Here is a 13,419-nt window from a genome sequence, read left to right as displayed (position 1 = left end):
AGCAGTGCTCCTGTCTTTGTGACTTGGCGGTGGATGTGTCCGTGTTTCTGACCTGGTGTCAGTCAGCAACCCTGGTTGTACGAGAGCTGTCTGGTTGTGTTCGTACTGTGGTGGCACGGGGTGGATGGAGCTACTGATGAAGCCCTACTTGGGCTTTGCCAATACACACCATGAGTGGATAGATCCAAATCTTAGGGTGCAGTGTAAGGAAGAAAACAGGTGGACATGGAAAAATCATTGCTCCTCTCCCCTCCCATGGCCTTTTGCCTACCTCCCTTCTCAAAGGGGCATCTGCCAAAACCACCCCTGGCTGCATTGCCCTTTGCCTCCCACCAGCTACCCTGTGTAGGCATGGGCTTGGTGAGGCCTCGGGGTACCTACACCTCTTCATTATGCTGTAACTCCTGCGAGGTCACCTATCCCCAATGGACCTACACAGAAGCACCTCACTGGCTTCTCCAGCTGACCTGTGCATGGAGAGATCCCAGCCCTTGCTCTGCTTGCCCCTTCTGAAACCCCCACTCCTGGATGGTGCTAGGAACTGCAGCTGCTTGTGCTGCTTAGGAACCAGCTGGGGTCTTGTGTTGTCTTCTCATCTTCATTATTTTTCCCTGTTTCTCCATTGCTTTCATCCCTTCTGATCTTGTTCTTCGACGGGCTGTCATTCTGTGTGCTCACAGCGTGGAGTCCTCGCTGTCTCTGTGGACGTTGCTGCAGCAGCAGTGGTGGTTAATGTGTATTATCTCACGGGTTTTAATCCTTGAATACAAACAGCAGAAGTTTGGAATTTGGCCTGTGTCTTGAAAATCCAATGCCTGTTAGGAGTAGAAAATACTTAATTCACCTGCAACTAAAAATGATGAGCTGTCCTGTGATGCTCCATTTAAAAAGAAACCAAACAAAAAGCACTGGACAAAGCTACCTGCCTCTGCTAGGACTACAGTAGAAAAGCCTTGCTCCTTGTTTGTAGGAGATACTTGAGTTAAAGCTTGTGTTTCCAGCGGGTTTTGAAATGCCATTTCTGTAGAAATTCAGCACAGTATTAGAATGTGGACTTGTAGTACTGCAGTAGGAAATCTGTTTATCAGCAGCCTAGAATACAATTTCCAAGTTTGAGTTTTTTGATGTATTTTGGCTTTCATTTTGGTGGTCAGCTGTGCTAGCACTGCATTTTGAGTGTGAATATTTTGCTGTCAGTGGATTACAGACCCTAGGAGGAGCCGGAAACAAAACCCATTGTGGGGGTAACGGGTGTACGTGGTTACTCAATGTGTGCCAGCAAAGTGGTGGTGGCGGGTCTGCTTTGAAACCTTTTAGTTCCTTTGGAAAAGCCTGAAAAGTTGTGTGCAGGGTGAGAAAGTGGATGTTAAAAATGAGGCTGCGGACCCTTGGTGGGGTCTGGTTTACTAGAAAGCCCCGTGACCGGGCTGTGGGATGCTGCAGGGCTTGGCTGCATGGTGTGGTGGCATGGCAGGACCCTGTCAGCATGTCACCGCATTGTGCTTTCCTTCTGAGGAAACGCACTGGGCAGCTCAGCAGCTCCTAACGCCGGGAAGGAGACGGTGATTGCGCTGCCTCAGCGGGTTCGGGAGCTGCTGCTGCTTTTGCTATCGCATCTGGGGGCAGTCCTGGCACTCAGCGGTGGTCGTACGCTGTTTCTCCAGCTCCTTTGAAATGCACTTGCTGAAAATTGCAGGGGAATGGCTTGAAAAAATGACCCTGACTTGCTAAAATCAGTAAGGGTTGATAGGATGCTGGCTTGCAGGTTAAATATATGTGCACTGGCCATCACCGTTGTCTCTGCCTGTGACCCAAAGTGCACCCTTACTTGAAACGGCTTCGTTTTTAAGTAAGATTTTGAGAGTGACTCTCTTAATGGCCTTGTGTCGAGGCTCACGTCTCCACCGAGGCCTGAAGCTGTGGTTTCTTCCTTTTTATGACTTTCTCACCTAGACTGAAAAGAAGCAGGCAGACTTCACTCAAACTCCGGCGATGCTGACCGTGGACGGATGCGCTCGTTTGCGATTCCCTGGAGAAGGCAGCTCCCAGCCCCTCGTGCTGCCGCTCTCTTACCCATCCCTGTGCTTCCTGGGGCTGAGGCACCTTCGTGCTCTATGGTCAGAAAGGGAAACGATGGTTCCTGTGACAGACCTCTATGTTAAATGCTATCCAAGATCTGTGTGAGGCAACGAGCAGGATGAGCCAGGGCAGCAAAGCATCTACATATTGGTTACTTTTTTAATGTGCCTCTAAAAATCACCATGGAGTTGGTGTACACGGTTGCACATTGTGGGTGCTGTCTGAAAGGAGCTACAGGAGAAATCCTTAATGCCCTAAAGCATCTGCTGTGGGCAGGAGAGCTGCACTGGGCATCTGGGGTGGCCGTAGGACACCATCAGAGCTTCGGGAGGTGGGCACAGCCTGCCTCGCTGTGGCCAGTGACAGGGCAGCCATGATTATTCGGGACAGGAGGGTGAGCACCTGGCTCCAGCGCAAGACCCAGTGTCCGAGCGTGGTGCTGGTCCCATGGGAGTGGGGCAGGGTTGGGTGCTGGCAGGGGTGCACCGGGCCCCCAGGGCATGCTCTGGGCTCCAAGTGGGGTTCAGTAGATGGGGCACGTGGCTCTGGGAACTCTGTTCTTGCTCAAAGGCTTTGCCAGCTCAACAGTGCCTCTCCAGAGCTCCCCGCTCTGCTGGCTTTTCCCCTTGCCTTTGATGGCAGCGAGAGTCAGCCATTAATTAAAAAAGCGAGGAACAGCACACTCTTGTGGGGCTGCACCCTTCCCAGCTGGCTGTGAAGCTTGAACGCCGGCAGGCTTCCCTCGCCGGGCTCAGACCCCGCCGGAGTGAGAATTTCGGCTGCATCCCCTCACGGCACCGCGTCGGCTCCTGCCCAGCACCGGCCAGCGGATTCGGCTTGCTCCGAGGTGAGTTATGGTTTAATCCTGTCATTTGCAAGTCGTTCTCTCCAAACGCAGCGTGGAATTTGTACCAGCGGTAACGGCTCCGGACAGGCCAGCGCGGCACCGTTGAGCACGTGTTGCGTTGGATGAGGAACAGGGCAGCTGCTGTTTCGTTCTGCGCTGTTTGTTTAGCTGCTTTAAATACGTTTAGTCAAAATCTTTTAGTGTCTTCAAGACCCCTGGCCTGATTCTCATTTTACATTGGGTACATTGAATGCCACTATTAACTGAAAATGAGTAGTAGCTGCTTAGATACTCCTTTATTTAAAAATATCAGAGCTCACGATATTTCTTTTTTTTATCTTCCCCCTGCTGAAAAGCAGTTTCCAGAGCAGGTCGTTGCAAAAGAGATTACTTCAGAACATGTAAATAATAAAATAATTTCTATTCTCTGACCACTAAAGTAATTTTGTTCAAACCAACTCATGAAGAACTTGTGCTGCAGAGCACGCAGCTGGGTCCCGTACAGCTTTCTGCTTTTCTCTTTGGAGTAATACGTCATTGAAGGTAATAAGAAAATAAGCAGAGATTTTAGGTCTAATGATAATAGCTCCATTTGAAAAAGCAGGCATTAAATCAAAGCCAAATAAATGGAAAAGAATTAAATTCATGCTAGACATTAAAAAAAACCCAACACACTGCAAACAAAGGTGTATTTTAAAAAGTCACTGGTTTATTAATAATACTTTCCACCTCCTTCCCTTGATCTTCCGATGACAAGCCTGGCAGAGGCACTCTATCAGACACTGAAGTAATTTAGCTGCTGTCACATGCCTTTCTTGATACACATGTATTAGTCACACAGCCGTTTTATGTTCTTTAGCATATTTTAGTATATAATTAAAAATGTCGCTGTCTGCTACTAAGCAACCAAGCATGTCAGGGGTTGATTGTATTCTGTCACCCATGGCAGAAGGGAGGGTAAAAAATAATAATCATGTGTTCACTTTTCAGTCTTAATTCTGCTCCAGCTCCTTTGATATGTTGTTACACACACACCGGCTCCTGAAGACGGAGGCACAGCCAATGTCTGGGAACAACTGGCAGGTGACCTGCAGCCACGTTGCTGTCACCAGTAGCATGTCAGCCTGAGGTGTTGGGCTTTTAATGGGTACGTGTGGTTTTGTGGCTCTTCTGGGTTCGGTTCGATTGGACCCTGCTAAGCTGCTGCTTGGCTTTCCATGGGACCGGGGTGCTAAATGCCTATGGGCCTCTGAGGGTCTCTCCCTGGACATTTAAAACAAGCAACTCAAGTTCATGTATGTCTTGTACGTACTGGAGAAATGCGTGGCTCTGGAGAAGAGCTAGGGAAGTCTTCTTGTGTACTTTTAGGCGCATTTTCTCCATACTCAAGAGGAAAAGGGATTTATTGTGTCGGCTCTATTCCTCACTCCTCTAGTGTGTGTCTGTCTCTCAAGCACGTGCAAATGTACACAGGCACACACTGTGTGCAGCAATGGAATTATTATTTTAGAAGTTTTCCAGTTTTAATAGCTTTTATTACTTCAGCAAAACAGAAGCCAGCACATCAGCGCAAACGGGTATGACATAAGGAAAAAAAAATAATATAATGCCGTAAATAATTCAAAGGCTGTTTGTTGATTGTGATTCCTTTGATTCGACCTCCAGGGAGAAGGATGACATTGCCTTTACATTTTTCATAGTCAGCATCTGGTATATAACCTGCTCTGTGTCTGCCAGGATCCTGAGACATGGCACTGAGGCTGCTTGAAGATGATAAACTCACTTGGTGTCCCCTGATTTCTTTTGGTTTCCCCTCAGCTGACCTTATCTATTCGGAAAGTACCATGATGGGGAAGGATCCCCGGCCATCCAGGTACGAGGAGACCCACGACAGATGCCCCATGGGGATGCTGAAGGGTTCTGTGATACAGCCTGGGGCTCGGCTTTGTTCATAGGCGACACTGATGGAAATCATACTGTATTTGTCACACCGGTGGCTTGCAGGGGTTACACGGTAAAACCACCGCTATAATTTTTTGACAGCAAGACGCGTCTTGCCACCATGTCCTTGGTATCTAAGAGTCCCAAAACATGGAGCTGCCGTGCTGTCAAGATATACTTTCCGTTGTGCTTCATATCAGTGACATCCGCCCATTTGTAGCTATGTGATGGTGCATGTAATTGGAGTGTGTCGTTCCCTTACACTGGGAGCAAAGGCTGGCAGCTGAGTTTCTTTTTTTTGCTAGTTTGAATGAGCTGAGAAAACAAGAACAACTCAGAATGCCAAAACCAGTGAAAAGGATAACCCACTTCAAACATTTTATATAGCATGGAGATTTTGCATGGTGCTGTCAAGATGCCCCACTTCTTTTACATGTTCTATGAGCTGGATACACCTGCTGACTTCAGGGGTCCAACAGCAAGCACTGGTGGGACAGCACTGTGCAAACCCATGGCAGCCCTCAGGTTGGATTAACCAAATGAATGAATAAACGCCTCTCCCTTTCTCCCAAAGGAGACAGCTTGCTATCAGCTACGCTGTGGGTGCGTGGTGCTTTCATTCTGAGTGATCACTTCTTGACCACTACACAGATTTAATGAATTCCCTTTCAAATAGAGCAATCGAAAGAGGTAAATCAGGTCAAATGCCAATATGCTTCTAGTTCCATGCAGCTCTGGAGTGGTTTCACAGGTGCTGCTGTGTTTATCTTATTTAAAGTTCAGTCCTGCCCACTAATTTACGATGTCAAACAACTCCACTCCTGGGGCAGGACCCTTGCTCTGGGCTCACAGCTCTCAGACAGCAGCCGGCGCTTCTTCCAGCACTGTCTTGCAGTCCCTGACCCACAGCTTATATGCCCTCTCCAGGGTCTCTTCAGTAGTGTCATTGAATATCTCTGTAAAATAAGACTTGTAGTTAACTGGACATTAGAAGAATTGGATAGAGAAGCTTTTCCTGCTTGCATACACTAACTCACTAGGGGGGAGAGTAGCTCCTTCAAACAGTTTCTGAGAGTCTGTTTCCTTGGGAGTGTGTAGAGACTGAGCTTCGTGGAAGTAGCCTGGATGGATACTGATGCAAGAGATTACTATCTGGTCCCATGCATTGCTTCTGTGTTAAGGCTGTTTGGGGTTTTTTTTAAAAAAATCTTATCAGTAAGAGTGTTTCACCCCAGATATTGAACAGATACTATTTAGTTTCCGGCTATTAGTTCTAGGCAAAGTAATACATCAAAATCCTTTTGCCAAGGATTATATATATATTTATATATTATTTTTATATATATTTATATATATTTATAGTTATAATATATAAAATATATTGAATATATATTCAATATATATTTTATATGTTTTTTCAATATATTTCATATATTTTCAAATATTTTCGAGAATAACAAAGGAGTTGTTTTTCCCTTATGGCATTGTCTGTCAGAGCACTGCGTTTAGACTGTCGGTTTGCAAAAACGTTTGCAAAGTGAATTGGTCAATCGTAGCACAATTGATCAGACCTCAGTCCTGAACTGAGTTCTGGTGGTTACACACAAAAGAAGGACCCTGTCTCTCGGTGGGTTTATGGAGATACTAAGAAAAGCACAAGGAAAACCAGAAAGGTACAGCACCAGAACTGCAGGGCACGTTTCCCAGCGGGATGCCCGCTGCCCCCCAAGTGCCCGCTCTCAGGAGCTCCCTGGTGTCCCCCCATGCAGTACCTGCTACGCCGAGGCCGGTGGGGAGGGGCATCCGGGGCTGTCCCCCGCTGTGTTTCAGGCGCTCCATCAGGGCTCTCTGGATGAGGGCCCAGCTGCAGCCGCCGTGCCAGACCGGTAGCTCCAGGCCCCTCATGCACTGGATGATCTGCTCCTTCTCCTCGGCAGTGATGAGCCCCCGCGCGTGGGCGACGTACGTCATGAACGCCATGTCAACGTTCACAGCTTCTCCGTGCATCAGCGATGGCAAAACCCTCTGAAACGGCGCAAAGGTGGGTGGGGGGAAAGGTTTGGGTTGGCAAATAGTAAATAAGGAGGCTTTTTTTAAAGCTACATGTGAAAATTGACGTTCGACTCACAGCAGTAGAGGTACAGATTTGGTGGATGTTAGCATCTTGTGATTTATGGGTTGCAGATGATGATCTCTTTTACAGGTGATTAATTGCATGTAAAATCTCCCATAGGGATCCAGGATCTAATTCTCCTCCCATTCAAATCACTGGTGAAGAACACCATGGGATGGAGAGAAGAGCTCTGAATTTTGCATGAGGTTATTCCTCAGTGGCAATTCCTCCCCAGTAATACAGGCTATGGTCTCCACACCATCTCACTGTTGTAGCTCATGTTGGTAATTTCTAATGGCTTCACTGAAACCAGGTCATCTTTGTGCTTTGGTAAGTGGTGAGAAGCAGTAACTGGCCTGCAGTTTGAATAGGAAACATGGGTGGAGGTGTGGGGGGAATGGGACAGGGAAAGAGGGCTCTCTATCCAACAGGACCAGGCTCAGCTCCTTTGGCATAAAGTTTCCATGCTGCTAACTGAAAACTTGTTTTTTTTTAAAAAAAACAGAGTTGAAATATAAAGTCCAGTACTCACCATTTCCAGCTCTGGGCTTATAAGGTGACCAAAATCAACCAGTCTGTCCAGGTCATCCTCCCAGAGGTTGGGAGCTAGCTCTTCCAACATGGTTTCGATGGCAATTCTGGTAGTCTGCAGTGCAGCATCCCCGTGGCCAGCAGAGCCACTGTAGGACTGGAACTTGGTGTCCAGCAGGTATTTCCCATGGCTCTTGAGCAGGTCAAACAGCCCTTTGTGTTTCATGAGTGCCATCTAGGGTAGAACAGAAGAGGTTATTAAAGATAATTATGTGATCCTTTTAGGTGCTGTTGAAAACTGGAATGTTCCAATAGACTGGAGTATAACACCGTGCTATACATCAGCAAAAAAATACCTACACACTTGGTGCATGGACAAGTTCCACCTCTGCAACATGCAAAAGTATTTCTTTAGACACAGTTCTTGGTAGGATGTATCTGGCGCTGTAGGTGTAGGGAGGATATACCAGTTCGGTGTGTATTCAGGCCTCTAGGAAATGTGACCTGGTGGTTTTATACATGTTGTCAGCCTATGGTAAGTGAAGATGCAGGCAAAAGACAGTGTGGAAATGCCCAGTGGGGCTCTGGTTAAATGGCAGAGATGATGGGACCACTGGTGGGCAAGTTCCCTTGCTACTGTGCAACCCTGACCATGCTGTGAGCTTGCTACAAACTCCAGTAGCCCAGCAGAGAGTTTGTAATGAGCTTTGGCTGTTTGTGTGCCTGGCGGGGAACTTGAGAGTGTCTCAGCTGAATGGTGGCCATCCCCAGGACAACTCATCTAATCCTTGGAATTGCTGTTTGGGTAAGGGAAGGTGGGAAAGCACTGCAATATGGGCAATAGGAGGGTTCAGAAGTGGTTTCATTGTTGCAAGTACATATTTTTCACCCTCTGACTTAGGCATTAGCTCCCTCTTGCAGTGGGGAATGGTGACCTGCGAGTTTCCCAGTTCCTGCCAGAAACCTCCAGATATCCTGGGGAGTTCCCACTGTGCAAGCACAGAGAAATGCTACTGGTGAACTCATCTTTAATACACTTCAATAGCTTGAAATCTGCTTTATCAAAAGTTTTCAAAGCTCTTCAGGCATAAAACCATTTACTGTGCACTTCCCAGGTAATTTTAGAAATAGAATTTGTCTGGCAGGAGATTGATTGACCACACTCAACATAGCCTGTGAGGTAGGTGCAAATGATCTTGCAGATTATTAATCCTCAGTATAATGAACCTCAAATTCTCTGCCAGCAGTTCATTTCAGAGTACTATGGATCAGCCTCAATGGGAAGATGCTTTCTCCCCTGGTTGTGCTGTGTCTACGTCTAGCCTTGAGTTTTGAAGTTTACTCTGCAGGGTTAGCACTAGGCACTGCGTGTAAAGGATATTCTAACAAGTTTAGCAGCTGTAGAAATATACATAGGCTCAATGAGAGTTAAAAGTCCCCACGTGGCCTTGATGGCCCACTCTTGTTTCTATAGGGTGATATATGCAATGCCATGGATGCTGATGGACATCTTACCAGCATTGTGGCCTTTCAGTACTTAAAAGGGACTTATAAGAAAGATGGACGCAGACTTTTTAGTAGGGCCTGTTGCAATAGCACAAGGGGTAATGGTTTTAAACTAAAAGAGGGTAGATTTAGACTAGATATATGGAAGAAATGTTTTATGATGAGGGCGGTAAAACACTGGCACAGGTTGCCCAGAGAGGTTGTAGATGCCCCATTCCTGAAAACATTTAAGGTCAGGTTGGATGGGGCTCTGAGCAGTCTGATCTAGTTGAAGATGTTCCTGCTCACTGCAGGAAGGTTGGATTAGGTGTCCTTTAAAGGTCCCTTCCAAACCAAAATATTCTATGATTCTATGTTTTCAGTTTTGAAAACTGCAGTTGCAAAAGTTCATACCTTTAAAATTTCACCAAGGCCATTGGAGATGTGTCGCCGAGGAATACTCTGAATGAAGGATCTATCCAGGAAACTCGCTACCGGAGGGGTGTACCCCCCGAGCTTGTTCTTACACTGCAGGAAATTCACCCCGTTCTTTGCCCCCACGCTGGCGTCAACGTAAGAGAGGAGGGTTGTTGGGACCCGAATGTAAGGGGTACGTCTTCTATAGAGTGACGCGGCTAGTCCTACGATGTCCAGGCAGACGCCGCCTCCGATGGCGATGATGGGCTCTGTTCGCCTGTCAATGCTGAAGTTCTGGACTTCTTGCAAGATGTTCAAGACCAGGTCCATGGATTTCGTTTCTTCAGTGGTAGGCAGGGCGAGGATCTTGTGCTGAACGTTGTTCTCTTCAAAGTATTCTCTGACTTTGGAGCCATAAAGTTCATCAACGACTTCATCTATGACAATGAAGCGCCTCAGCTTCTTTTTGCTACCAGTGGCTAACTCTAGTTGCTGGGCGTCAGTAATGTGACCCAGAGCAGAGTAGTGTTAGAGGGATCCAGAATATTGTATGTTTCTACCACTTTGTAGCAAAATAGATGGGAGCTTCAATTGTCCAGGAAATCCCACCTTCGGAGACACATTCACCTCTGGCAAGGATCAGAAAACATGGTTTGAAATCATTATATTCCTCTTTTTGTGCTTTACATGTCTGAATTAGTTTAAGGATGTAGCTGGGGGGAAGAGTGGCTCTCTTTACCTTGAAACAGGTATGATAGAAATAGGAAGTGTTCCCAGGTAGTTAAAATTAAAAAAGTAATTATTTGCGATTTGGAAAAGGTTTCCATAGTGGAGGTTGAAAGGATAAATTTAGAAGCCTACAAAGCTGGCATGTAGTATCTATCTAAAACAGTGAAGAACACAGCCTTGCACAGCTATTACTTCTCCTGTTGGGAAGGGGGAGCCAGGTGAAAAACAAGAGACTTTTTAGTTTGTTGGGAATCAGGAAAAGTTTTTGGGTGTTATTTTGCAGTTTTGTTTTGTCTTTAAAAAAAAAAAAATGTTTTATATGAGATCTCTTCTTGATCTGCAGTTGGGTAAAAATTTAAAGTTTCCACAAACCTTTGCTTTGTTTTTGAATGAGCGGATGGCTCATTGTATAATCAGATTTCCATACATGCCCAATTTCTTTCCACATGCCTGAACTTTCTCTCATACTTCTAAATAGATGCTTCTCTGCTTTCTTTACCAAATTGCCTCTAAACCTGGCCCCAACCTTTTTAAGTGTTAAAGAAAAACAGTGAGGATTTACACCTTCCAGAAAATATCTTCTGGGCTTTTAAGATACCGTATTACAAAACCCAACACCATGTATGTCATAATGCACCAAATATATACCTTATAGCTGTACTTTATGTCCATGTGCATCTGTCTCCGGCATTTGACCCTTCTAAGAGACAGGATGGTTTTAAATGTTAGTTGATGGAACCAGCTTTGGGTGCGGAATGGCACAACTAGCATCCAGTGCAACCCCTTCCCTGTGTGAAAATTGGTAGTGAATTTGAGGCTCAACATACCCTTGTTGGAGTGCATGTCAGCTGAGGACTTTTCTGGGTGTGCTCTGGGCCCTGGGTTCATCTTGCTATTCACTGAGGTCCAGTAGACTGTTTTTGAGTCTGCTAAAGTCCTGTTTTATCTACTGCAGCTCTACCCAAGCAATGCACGCGGTCACTGCCCACCGCCAGCGCCGGTAAAGATCCCTCTGACCTGACCAGGAAAAGGGTTAGACTTGTGACGTTAAAACCTGAGTATGACAAGTGCTAGAAAACTTCTGACAGGCAAAACAGCCGTGTTAAGGAAGACTTGCCTCAAAAACGGGGCTCCGTGTGCTCGTAATAAGTAGTATCCTGTAATTAAAGGATAATTAACTGATAATATCAACAAAGAGCTGTGTATATCCCTGGGGGAAATTTATCTCTCTTCTCTGTCTGAAGAAACGTTGGGTGACTTCTACAGTTTGAGAGATGCATCACAGTTTTTGCTTCTGTCAGTGACCTACTGTGTTTATTTTTCCCATCTAGGCATTTCATTTACCTGCAACTCTCTCTATAAATGTGTCCTTCTCCCATGGCTGTGCACCAGCTTTTGAACACAAAGATTCCATGCATGTACGGAAAGGGTAAGAAAAGCTCAAGTGCAGCATTCAGAATTCTGTACGTAAGCTTTTCAGAAGTTTAAAGGAACTTCCCATTTACAAAAATTCAGGCTGTTGATAAAATTCCCTCCGTAAGTTAGCCAAGTCATGCCAAGGAGAACAGTAAATACCTGTGCTGCCATATTTCACACATTTTGAAGCCCACTTTTGTAGGGATGTATACGTAATGATGGGTTGAAGCCACGAGGGCACACACGATGGTTTTTTCCGTCTGAGATGCATCCCACCAGGCATACCGCAAAGCCTGGCTAGCCAGAGCCATCCAGCAGATTCGCCAATGAGCAACGTGGGCTTCTATACTTACATTTTTGCTTCGGAGAGAGTTATCTTGTCCTTGCAGTCGGAAAGGGTTTCTCCTTTCTTGATGCGGCACCATGTGCTCTTGACTCGCACCAGCTGGAAGTCTGTCTGCTGGGGCTCCTGGGGCATGGTGGCTGGGGCCACTGGAGCAAAGGCCTCTTCTGACACTGGCATGCTTCCAGAAGGTAAGATCTCCCTGTTAAGAGATCTCCTGTAACTGGGTGCCTTTGAGGTGCTTTTTAAAGGCTCCAGGTGACCAGGCATTGGAAGGGGAGTTTTGTCTCCACAGGGGAGACCAATTACAAAACTAAGATTATCTAATCTGGAATACATGTTAGGGGTGGTAGGAGCATTTGAAGACACGTGCAAGGACCAAGGCGGGGTTGTATAATCAGCTGGTTTTATAATGCTGAAGTAGTACAACAGGAGTGCATACGTAACTTCCAACATGATGCCCTACAGCAAATTTAAAGTTATGAAAGGCCATTTGTGTGATTCTCCACGACGTTCAGGAAACTCCTTTGCTGTGCAGAGCCTCTGATCTGACTGCGGCTCTAACCTGCTCTTATGGGGTAAGACCAGAGCAGGAGCATGGGGACAGGATTGATACCAGCTGGCTAAGCCTTTTTTGAGCTCGCATTTCTGGGATTCTCTTGTGCGGAGGAACAGAATTTTTTTTTTTTTTTTAGCTTTTATGATGGGTTTAAAAAAATAATCAGAGAGAGTTTATCTCCTGAAGGGCTGTTTGGTGGATGAGCTGAATTTTGATTCGTTTGCCCAGCTGCCTGTGGGACTCTGAAATGATGAGGTTTCCCTGCGGTGGAGTCATTTCAGGATCAGCAGCTTGGTCCAAGCAATGGTATCTGAGCCTCAATGACCCTGCCTTTTGGGTCCTAGACATTCCTGCAATTGTCACCTATTTGTCTCATTAAGACGATGCCAGTATCCCCCTGCATACTTGGGGACACCCTATCTCCCTAAAGCCAAAGACACTTCTCCATATGATCTTCCAGCTGGGGCTTTTGGAGGGCCCTGGGCTCAGCTTGCCACACCAAACACTCCCTTGGCACACAGCTCTGTGTGCTGAGTGCAGGGGAAGATCTTCCTTGATTTCACCAGCAGTGCCTGAAGGTACAAACCCGTCTTTGCCTTCTCCTTGGTCATGTTTCTGAAAGCTGTCCTTGTTCAGAAACAAAGATCAAGAAACGGAGAACGGGCATAAAAGCAGAGGCTGGAAAAAACGGTTCTTCTTGCCCATGGGACAAGAGCGAGCTCTCATTGCACAGAAGGCTTAATTGCAGCCAAACTCACTTAGGAACCTACATTTATCTCAAATTTGTGACAAAGCTACAAGAATAAACTCTGAAGTCACGTAGCCCTGCTCCAGGGTCAGTAGTGGGAAACTCCTAACATCTAGCTCTCACTGCTGGCTTCATCTCCAGATGGCAAAGCGCTTTGCAAAGAGGACAGACTGCTATCCCCTTTTTACAGAAGCGGAAAATAGAGTCACCA

At 46.3% G+C, this 13,419-nt stretch overlaps 2 protein-coding genes across 2 annotated transcripts in view; one reads left to right on the top strand and one right to left on the bottom strand.

Annotated features, from left to right (window-relative positions):
- Positions 1 to 5,722: 5,722 nt before the first annotated feature.
- On the bottom strand, positions 5,723 to 12,036 carry LOC104376370 (uncharacterized). Its single transcript, XM_086619254.1, is given in 7 exon segments — positions 5,723 to 5,823; positions 6,640 to 6,892; positions 7,513 to 7,746; positions 9,411 to 9,931; positions 9,934 to 9,990; positions 9,993 to 10,042; positions 11,912 to 12,036. Coding segments are annotated over 7 exon segments (1,341 nt in total).
- Positions 12,035 to 13,419, top strand: part of LOC104376371 (uncharacterized) — a 31,835-nt gene continuing 30,450 nt past the window's right edge. Inside the window, 1 exon segment of the mRNA XM_086619253.1 lies at positions 12,035 to 12,092. Coding sequence (XP_086475379.1) covers positions 12,035 to 12,092 — 58 coding nt within the window.

Source organism: Tauraco erythrolophus, chromosome 12, assembly GCF_009769465.1.
Source record: "Tauraco erythrolophus isolate bTauEry1 chromosome 12, bTauEry1.pri, whole genome shotgun sequence".
Lineage (NCBI taxonomy): Eukaryota > Metazoa > Chordata > Aves > Musophagiformes > Musophagidae > Tauraco > Tauraco erythrolophus.
The sequence above is the reverse complement of the archived record's forward strand: the minus strand, read 5'-3'. Positions and strand labels throughout refer to the sequence as shown.